We start from the raw sequence: 10,005 nt of genomic DNA on the forward strand, positions 1-10,005 counted from the left end.
GCCAGTGTACTTTGAGGATCCAGCCGCTGTGGGTCAAGCAATGTTAAATGCCACCACCAAGGTTTGTTCACTTCACACAGAGAAGATACACAACATTTTTTTTTTTTTCCCCCTCCAAAGTGCCTCCACACACTGGGTAGAAGCAGAGAGGAGCAACAGAGTGAGAGGCGATGCTGCAGATCAACATCTTGTTCATGTCTCTTGTCCTTCACACAGATGGCAGAAAGTAAAGGGGCCCAACATGGCCGTTGCTGTGGCTGCATGTCCCTTCTTGTATGGATGTGGCATGTGCTGCAGGTTCCATTGGTGATTGGTCCTGCACCAAATTCATCTGTCCAGTTATGACTTTGCTCTGAAACACATTAATCTTAAATTGTGCTTGTAAATATTAGAGGATGCTTCTATACTGTTGTGTTACAGATTAAGTGTGATATTTGTTGTTACTGTTTCTCCCTCATATGTTGCTCATTCAACAGCAAATAAAGCTAAATTGTCTACTCTAAAGAGCGTATCCATATGTTTCCTTTTTTATATAAAATTGCCATTAAAGTTATATGATTGGTAACGAGAGATGTCTGGAAGCCTCCAACATGACATTCATATGTGCACAGTGTGTTTCATAAAGATGTAAAATAATGTTTTCCAAGTGAAGGAGGTAAAACATTCTCTAAGTATTTTTAGTTGCATTAATAATTGGAGTCTCTTTATAATAGGAGACATGAATGACAGCAGGACAAGTGTGATTGGTTGAGGATGTAATCTATTCGCTTATTTCCCAATATATTGATTTTGTTGTGTTGTCATCAGACTTCCATGCTCATTCCCAGCACTCCTCAGAGAGTGGCGCAAGAAGGTTCCTGACAGTAGCTCCTTTGACCTGACCACTAAATATTAAGGAGGACTTGCGGCAAATGCACGATAAATGTCAAAAGATAAATGTATTTTTTTCTTTAACTCAAGCATTTTGTGACCGATGTGACTGCATGTCATCTGTTCTTCTTAAAGCAATATCTGTATTTTATTGTTTAAGACAATCAAGGTTCCTTTTCTTTTAATTAGACATAGAAATCAGCTGGGAAAACTAAAAAAGAAAACAATATAATTTTATTTCACTAAAAGCTCAAGAATTATCAAATTGTTAGGGTTCATGTTTGTTTTCTTGAGGGGAGACAAAGAGAGATTTCCTGACTGCCAGAGATGTAGAAAGAGGGGACAGTGGTTCAATCAGGAAGTGCACTTTGACCTTTGATCTTGATCTTGGGTGAAAGAAACTTTGGAAATTATACACTCAGACTTTATGTCCAACAATGATTGCACTTACCTAAAATTTAAAAAACAATGCTGTCTTCATGACTAAGTCCTCACTAACTGAAGGCAAATGACTCAAACAACGAGCATCTCATAATCAATGGCAGCTGATTTGAGGTTCGAAAGGGAAAACTTTATATAAATATGAATATAGAAGTTTCTTACATTTATACATGGAGTGTCATTGTAATACAAGGTCTCTCATTTCACAATTTATTGGTGGTTTTGGGGGGATTTCCTACTCTCATTCCCAGCATCCCAGCAGTATGTGATGCAAGCAGGTTCCTGACAGCAACTTCTATACTTGTAGGTGTTGTCAGCGATGAGGCCAAGTGGGTATAAATACTGTCATATGCGCTCCAGTCCAGCATCAGACAGGAGAAGTCCAAAGACCTGACAAGAGTCACCAGAAGAGTCAGAGGATTGAAGCAGTGGAAGACGTCAAAGCCTCCAAACATGAAGACCTTCAGTGTTGCTGTTGCCGTGGCCGTCGTGCTCACCATCATCTGTATCCAGGAGAGCTCTGCTGTTCCTCTCTCTGAAGTAAGAACTTTACCTGCGCTCATTTCATTCTCTCATCAGCTGCACTGAAACACTCTTAATGTCACTGGATTGATGCACTCATTGACAGGTGGCTGAGTTTGATGTGCCAGTGTATGTTGACACTCCAGCAGCAGAAGCAGCAGCAGCTGTGAATGAAGAGTCGTCAGTGGACTCCTGGAAGGTGAGTCTCCACACACTGTGTGGAAGCAGAGAGGAGCAACAGAGTGAGAGGTGATGCTGCAGATCAACACCTTGCTCACGTCTCTTGTCCTTCACACAGATGCCGTACAGCAGCAGATCCAAGCGGAGCCCTGCTGCCTGCCGTTGGTGCTGTGGCTGCTGCCCCAACATGAGAGGATGTGGCGTCTGCTGCAGGTTCTGAGGATTCCAGCACCAGCCTGGGATTCGCTCAACCACCACTCAATTACTATCCATCATTTTTCGACAAAACTCTTAAAATAAACAAACAAAAATAAAATACATCTTTGGTTATCAGGGACTGAACATGTTTCAATTCTTTTTCCAAGTATATTTCTTGGACAAACTGTCTTTCTTCAAAATATTTTTTTGCGATAAGCTTTTGGAATCTTTCAATAAATGTCCATTTTCCTGACATGTCCTCATTGTCTCTTAAAAAAACCCCACATAAATACTTGTAAATGTACTACCGGTTTAAAAGACACAATAATCAGTAAAGAGAAATATGCCACAACTTGGGTACATTGCATTTCACTCTATTGGGCTATCTATCTTTTTTTTTCTTCCTTAAATCCTGTCTCTATATATTCTCACAAACCTGAGCAATTAGTGAAATTCCTTCTGTTAAGGTTTCAAGTTATTCTTTTCAGTTCATTATGTCTCCCTTCAATAAAGATTACTAGAAGTTTTTGTAGAAGATAGGTGTCTTATGTTATTTTCTATATCTTTTCACAGTCCTAAAAATAGTGTAAAACGATAAACTTCTAAATGCTTAGTTTATTTTTTTTTCAGCTTCCGTGCAGTTGATTTCCATGTTAATCACTGGCATTACTTTACTTATAAGTATATCATACTTTTAAGCCACCTTTCAAAGATACAGTCTCATGTGTTGGTGCCCCACACTCAGTCCATGTGACTAAGACCATTAGTTTGCCTCTTGAAAAATTGGTTCAGCTCTGTTTCCTTTTGTTCCTTCACTCTATTGAGCCACTAAAAATTAATGGCTTTTAACATTAACTAAGATGACAAAAAATATTATTGACCTTGGTAAAAAAAAATAAAAAAAGAAAAGAAAAACAAGAGAGACAAAATTTGTGCAATTATTTTATTATTTACTAACTTTTACTAAAGTGACAAAAGGTCTCACATGCTAAGGTTTATAAAAACGTGTTTTTATTCAGACAAACATTTACACAAGAAACAGGGCAGATTCCTTTTATCTTTTTTCATAACCAATATTTTATTAAAGTGATAAAAAGATCATTTAGAAGAGGTTTCTAAATAAACATTTTTCTTTCAGTGATGATGCCCAGTGGGTATAAATACTGTCACATGAGCTGTCGACCAGCATCAGACAGGAGAAGTCCAAGGAGCTGACAAGAGTCACCAGAAGAGTCAGAGGATTGAAGCAGTGGAAGACGTCAAAGCCTCCAAACATGAAGACCTCCACGCACTGAGCAGAAGCAGAGAGGATGAACAAAGTGAGAGGCGATGCTGCTATTGAACACTTTGCTCATTTTTCTTGTCCTTCTCACAGATGCCAGAGGTCATCAGATGGAGAATTTTACAGTGTCGTTGCTGCTGTATCTGCTGTCGCAACGTGACAAAATGTGGCTTCTGCTGCAAGTTCTGAGGATTCCTGCACCAGCCTGGGATTCACTCAACCACCACTCAATCACTATCAATCTATTGCATCTATCCAAAACTGATAAAATGAAAAAAATTTAAGTAAGTATCATGATTTAAGAACACAGCTTTAATTTTTGGAAAACAAAAAACAAAAAACAGGGCTGGGGTTGGGGGGTGACACGGCGACACGGTGGCGCAGTGGTTAGCGTTGCCGCCTCACAGCAAGAAGGTCGTGGGTTCGATTCCGGGCCTTGGACCTTTCTGTGTGGTGTTTGCTTGTTCTCCCTGTATCTGTGTGGGTTCTCTCCAGGTTCTCCGGCTTCTTCCCACACTCCAAAAACACGCACGTGAGGTCATTTGAACACTCTAAATTGTCCGTAGGTGTGCATGTGAGAGTGAATGGCTTTTTGGTTCTATGTGGCCCTGCGATGAACTGGCAACTTGTCCAGGGTGTCACCCTGCCTTCGCCCTATGACAGCTGGGAGAGGCTCCAGCAGACCCCCGTGACCCTGAGCTCAGGAAGAAGCGGGTATAGAAAATGAATGAATGAAAACAGGGCTATAAATGTATGGAACCTTTCAATAAACTTCAATACTTCTCACAGATTCCAACAGTATCTCTTTTTTAAATCACATGACTGGTTTTGAATGTATGACTTGTTTAAAAGACATAATAGTTGTCAAACTTTGTCGTCACTGACCACAGACCACTTCATGACACATCGAGCCTGTTTGAATTAAGACTTTTGCTCAAAATTAAATGTCCTTTTTATGACTCTTTGCAACTACAAACTGAATGTGAATCCATTTTGAATTTGAACAGAACAGCCTGAATTTTTGTGTTAGAGACAATGAAATCTCTCAACAGCACAACTGAATTTAAACGGCAGTGTATTGATAGTTTAAATCATCAGTTTGTTGTCAAATGATTCTATACAGAATTTGTGGTTGCCCTTCCAGCTCTATGTCTTTTCCCATATAGCTTTGCAGCTAGATGGGAGACTGAGAGAACCTCTGGTCAGTGTTTTTGTGAGGATAAAAGGTGAAATTAAAGCTGCGTTTTCAATTTTCTCTTACAGACAAACTATGGCCAGAATGCCACAGACTCTTCTCTAGCTTTAGTTTTTTGCTTCCTCACCTATAAAGGAAATGGGTAGTTTATGAAAAAAAGTGACATTTACCTTAACCATAACCTTAACCCTAACTGGCTGCTGACAACGACCTCATGTCAAACGGGGGATTTATGTTGTTGCTTCATACTTTGGGAAAATCCAGTCTTTAGAGAAATTTCATCTCCTTCTTCACCTGTTGAAAGTACAAACACTGATTACAACACATGTTCAAACATATACACAAGTTTAAATAAATACACACCGAAGCAGATAGAAAAAACCTCACTAAACTCATGTACTCCTGTATTACATTTTATTTTTTCTGCTTTATTATAATTTAAAGGCCTGATATGTAATACTTAAAGGGCTCTATCAGAATGCAAATGGAAGAAAATAGATATTTGTTTTTCTCGCTCTACGGAGACAGTAAGTTGAATGGCTATTGTGTTTTGATTCGCTAATAATCAACATTTGCTTGTATTTTCTAACATCACAGCTGGTGTAAGAGATGAAAAGGGGCATCAGATAACAGACATTAACGTAAACAGGTTGTTTTGGTTTTTTTTTGCAAAGTTTTTGATTCTGAACGCATTGGACACATTGAACATTTGATATTTAAAAACTTGTTGAGCTTCATGAAAGACCAAATTCATGCAATGCTTTTATGATTTACCAGTAATATTACAAAAGTGATAAAAAGGTCACATGATAAGGAATATAAATAAATGTGTTCATTTTGACCATGGGTATTTTTTTAAATTCACGACAAACCAACTGGAATAATCATAAATATTTTATAGCAAAAACAACTGAGAGAAACATGAAACACACTCATTAAGTGTCAATGTCTGACATCTTACACAAATAAGAGACCAAACGAATGATAGATGGAGGAATTTCCTACTCTCATTCCCAGCATCCCAGCAGTCTGTGATGCAAGCAGGTTCCTGGCAGTAGCCCCTTTGCTTTAGGTGTTGTCAGTGATGAGGCCAAGTGGGTATAAATACCATCACATGAGCTCCAGTCCAGCATCAGACAGGAGAAGTCCAAGGACCTGACAAGAGTCACCAGAAGAGTCAGAGATTGAAGCAGTGGAAGACGTCAAAGCCTCCAAACATGAAGACCTTCAGTGTTGCTGTTGCCGTGGCCGTCGTGCTCACCATCATCTGTATCCAGGAGAGCTCTGCTGTTCCTCTCTCTGAAGTAAGAACTTTACCTGCGCTCATTTCATTCTCTCATCAGCTGCACTGAAACACTCTTAATGTCACTGGATTGATGCACTCATTGACAGGTGGCTGAGTTTGATGTGCCAGTGTATGTTGACACTCCAGCAGCAGAAACTGCGGATGAAGAGGCGTCAGTGGACTCTTGGAAGGTGAGTCCAAAGTGCCTCCACACACTGGGTGGAAGCAGAGAGGAGCAACAGAGTGAGAGGTGATGCTGCAGATCAACACCTTGCTCACGTCTCTTGTCCTTCACACAGATGCCGTACAGCAGCAGATCCAAGCGGAGCCCTGCTGCCTGCCGTTGGTGCTGTGGCTGCTGCCCCAACATGAGAGGATGTGGCGTCTGCTGCAAGTTCTGAGGATTCCAGCACCAGCCTTGGATTCGCTCAACCACCACTCAATTACTATCCATCATTTTTCAACAAAACTCTTAAAATAAGTTAGAAAAACAAAAACAAATAAACAAACAAAAATGAAATCTGTGGTTGTCAGTTACTCAACATGTTTCTGTATAAGGTCAAGCATTAAAAAGAAATGGGCAACAATTGTTTCTGATGAGTTTTCATGCTCTCTGTTTTCATATAAGTTTTGTTTCAAATTCATACCAACAGTTATACTGCACTAGTGTGTGAGACAGTCTTTGGTATGACCCGGCCGGGGATCAAACCCACAACCTACCAGTCAGACACTCTACCAGCAGACCACTGAGCTGGTCCAGCCACGATAATCAATTGATCCACGTTAATTATACATTGTTGCACGCCTTCATCACATCCCACATTGACCACTGCAATAGCGTCCTCTATGGCACAACCCCTAAACTTCTCAACAAACTCCAATTCATCCAAAACTCTGCAGCACGCCTCTTCACTCGCACCCGTTCTCGTGACCACATCACCCCTCTCCTCCAAAATCTACACTGACTCTCTGTCCCACAACGTATTGACTTCAAAATCCTCATACTCACCCACAAAGCCCTAATTAACCAGGCCCTTCTACATGAAGACCTTCAGTGTTGCTGTTGCCGTGGCGGTCGTGCCCACCGTCATCTTTATTCAGGAGAGCTCTGCTGGTCCTCTCCCTGAAGTAAGAACTTTACCTGCACTCATTTCATTCTCTCATCAGCTGCACTCTTCTTGTCTCTGGATTGATCAACTGACTGATTGACAGAAGGTGAATGTGAACGTGCCAGTGTACTTTGAGGATCCAGCCGCTGTGGGTCAAGCAATGTTAAATGCCACCACCAAGGTTTGTTCACTTCACACAGAGAAGATACACAACATTTTTTTTTTTTTTTCCCCTCCAAAGTGCCTCCACACACTGGGTAGAAGCAGAGAGGAGCAACAGAGTGAGAGGCGATGCTGCAGATCAACATCTTGTTCATGTCTCTTGTCCTTCACACAGATGGCAGAAAGTAAAGGGGCCCAACATGGCCGTTGCTGTGGCTGCATGTCCCTTCTTGTATGGATGTGGCATGTGCTGCAGGTTCCATTGGTGATTGGTCCTGCGCCAAATTCATCTGTCCAGTTATGACTTTGCTCTGAAACACATTAATCTTAAATTGTGCTTGTAAATATTAGAGGATGCTTCTATACTGTTGTGTTACAGATTAAGTGTGATATTTGTTGTTACTGTTTCTCCCTCATATGTTGCTCATTCAACAGCAAATAAAGCTAAATTGTCTACTCTAAAGAGCGTATCCATATGTTTCCTTTTTTATATAAAATTGCCATTAAAGTTATATGATTGGTAACAAGAGATGTCTGGAAGCCTCCAACATGACATTCATATGTGCACAGTGTGTTTCATAAAGATGTAAAATAATGTTTTCCAAGTGAAGGAGGTAAAACATTCTCTAAGTATTTTTAGTTGCATTAATAATTGGAGTCTCTTTATAATAGGAGACATGAATGACAGCAGGACAAGTGTGATTGGTTGAGGATGTGATCTATTTGCTTATTTCCCAATATATTGATTTTGTTGTGTTGTCATCAGACTTCCATGCTCATTCCCAGCACTCCTCAGAGAGTGGCGCAAGAAGGTTCCTGACAGTAGCTCCTTTGACCTGACCACTAAATATTAAGGAGGACTTGCGGCAAATGCACGATAAATGTCAAAAGATAAATGTATTTTTTTCTTTAACTCAAGCATTTTGTGACTGATGTGACTGCATGTCATCTGTTCTTCTTAAAGCAATATCTGTATTTTATTGTTTAAGACAATCAAGGTTTCTTTTCTTTTAATTAGACATAGAAATCAGCAGGGAAAACTAAAAAAGAAAACAATATAATTTTATTTCACTAAAAGCTCAAGAATTATCAAATTGTTAGGGTTCATGTTTGTTTTCTTGAGGGGAGCCAAAGAGAGATTTCCTGACTGCCAGAGATGTAGAAAGAGGGGACAGTGGTTCAATCAGGAAGTGCACTTTGACCTTTGATCTTGGGTGAAAGAAACTTTGGAAATTATACACTCAGACTTTATGTCCAACAATGATTGCACTTACCTAAAATTTAAAAAACAATGCTGTCTTCATGACTAAGTCCTCACTAACTGAAGGCAAATGACTCAAACAACGAGCATCTCATAATCAATGGCAGCTGATTTGAGGTTCGAAAGGGAAAACTTTATATAAATATGAATATAGAAGTTTCTTACATTTATACATGGAGTGTCATTGTAATACAAGGTCTCTCATTTCACAATTTATTGGTGGTTTTGGGGGGATTTCCTACTCTCATTCCCAGCATCCCAGCAGTATGTGATGCAAGCAGGTTCCTGACAGCAACTTCTATACTTGTAGGTGTTGTCAGCGATGAGGCCAAGTGGGTATAAATACTGTCATATGCGCTCCAGTCCAGCATCAGACAGGAGAAGTCCAAAGACCTGACAAGAGTCACCAGAAGAGTCAGAGGATTGAAGCAGTGGAAGACGTCAAAGCCTCCAAACATGAAGACCTTCAGTGTTGCTGTTGCCGTGGCCGTCGTGCTCACCATCATCTGTATCCAGGAGAGCTCTGCTGTTCCTCTCTCTGAAGTAAGAACTTTACCTGCGCTCATTTCATTCTCTCATCAGCTGCACTGAAACACTCTTAATGTCACTGGATTGATGCACTCATTGACAGGTGGCTGAGTTTGATGTGCCAGTGTATGTTGACACTCCAGCAGCAGAAACTGTGGATGAAGAGGCGTCAGTGGACTCTTGGAAGGTGAGTCCAAAGTGCCTCCACACACTGTGTGGAAGCAGAGAGGAGCAACAGAGTGAGAGGTGATGCTGCAGATCAACACCTTGCTCACGTCTCTTGTCCTTCACACAGATGCCGTACAGCAGCAGATCCAAGCGGAGCCCTGCTGCCTGCCGTTGGTGCTGTGGCTGCTGCCCCAACATGAGAGGATGTGGCGTCTGCTGCAGGTTCTGAGGATTCCAGCACCAGCCTGGGATTCGCTCAACCACCACTCAATTACTATCCATCATTTTTCAACAAAACTCTTAAAATAATTTAGAAAAACAAAAACAAATAAACAAACAAAAATGAAATCTGTGGTTGTCAGTTACTCAACATGTTTCTGTATAAGGTCAAGCATTAAAAAGAAATGGGCAACAATTGTTTCTGATGAGTTTTCATGCTCTCTGTTTTCATATAAGTTTTGTTTCAAATTCATACCAACAGTTATACTGCACTAGTGTGTGAGACAGTCTTTGGTATGACCCGGCCGGGGATCAAACCCACAACCTACCAGTCAGACACTCTACCAGCAGACCACTGAGCTGGTCCAGCCACGATAATCAATTGATCCACGTTAATTATACATTGTTGCACGCCTTCATCACATCCCACATTGACCACTGCAATAGCGTCCTCTATGGCACAACCCCTAAACTTCTCAACAAACTCCAATTCATCCAAAACTCTGCAGCACGCCTCTTCACTCGCACCCGTTCTCGTGACCACATCACCCCTCTCCTCCAAAATCTACACTGACTGAGTCCTAA

The 10,005-nt window shown here is 40.8% G+C and overlaps 1 protein-coding gene and 1 long non-coding RNA gene across 2 annotated transcripts; both read left to right on the forward strand.

Moving 5' to 3' along the window:
- The first annotated feature begins 1,933 nt into the window (after positions 1-1,933).
- On the forward strand, positions 1,934-2,746 carry LOC142879521 (uncharacterized). Its single transcript, XR_012925314.1, has 2 exons — positions 1,934-2,032; positions 2,132-2,746. It is a non-coding gene; the product is annotated as an uncharacterized LOC142879521 (long non-coding RNA).
- Positions 2,747-5,750: 3,004 nt separating this feature from the next.
- Positions 5,751-6,560, forward strand: LOC142879520 (hepcidin-like). Its single transcript, XM_076012871.1, has 3 exons — positions 5,751-5,992; positions 6,081-6,164; positions 6,273-6,560. The coding sequence occupies exons 1-3, from the start codon at positions 5,906-5,908 to the stop codon at positions 6,372-6,374; spliced, it is 273 nt and encodes a 90-aa protein (XP_075868986.1). The 5' UTR covers positions 5,751-5,905; the 3' UTR covers positions 6,375-6,560.
- Positions 6,561-10,005: the final 3,445 nt, after the last annotated feature.

The sequence above is a fragment of the Nelusetta ayraudi genome, unplaced genomic scaffold (genome assembly GCF_046127955.1).
Source record: "Nelusetta ayraudi isolate G7.1 ecotype Tasmania unplaced genomic scaffold, CSIRO-AGI_Nayr_v1 ptg000136l, whole genome shotgun sequence".
Taxonomy (NCBI): Eukaryota; Metazoa; Chordata; class Actinopteri; order Tetraodontiformes; family Monacanthidae; genus Nelusetta; species Nelusetta ayraudi.

Coding starts and splice junctions, on each gene's coding strand:
- LOC142879520 (XM_076012871.1), top strand. CDS start 5,906: ATGAAGACCTTCAGTGTTGCTGTTGCCGTGGCCGTCGTGCTCACCATC. Junction 5,993..6,080: donor CTGCTGTTCCTCTCTCTGAA/GTAAGAACTTTA, acceptor ACTCATTGACAG/GTGGCTGAGTTTGATGTGCC. Junction 6,165..6,272: donor CGTCAGTGGACTCTTGGAAG/GTGAGTCCAAAG, acceptor TCCTTCACACAG/ATGCCGTACAGCAGCAGATC.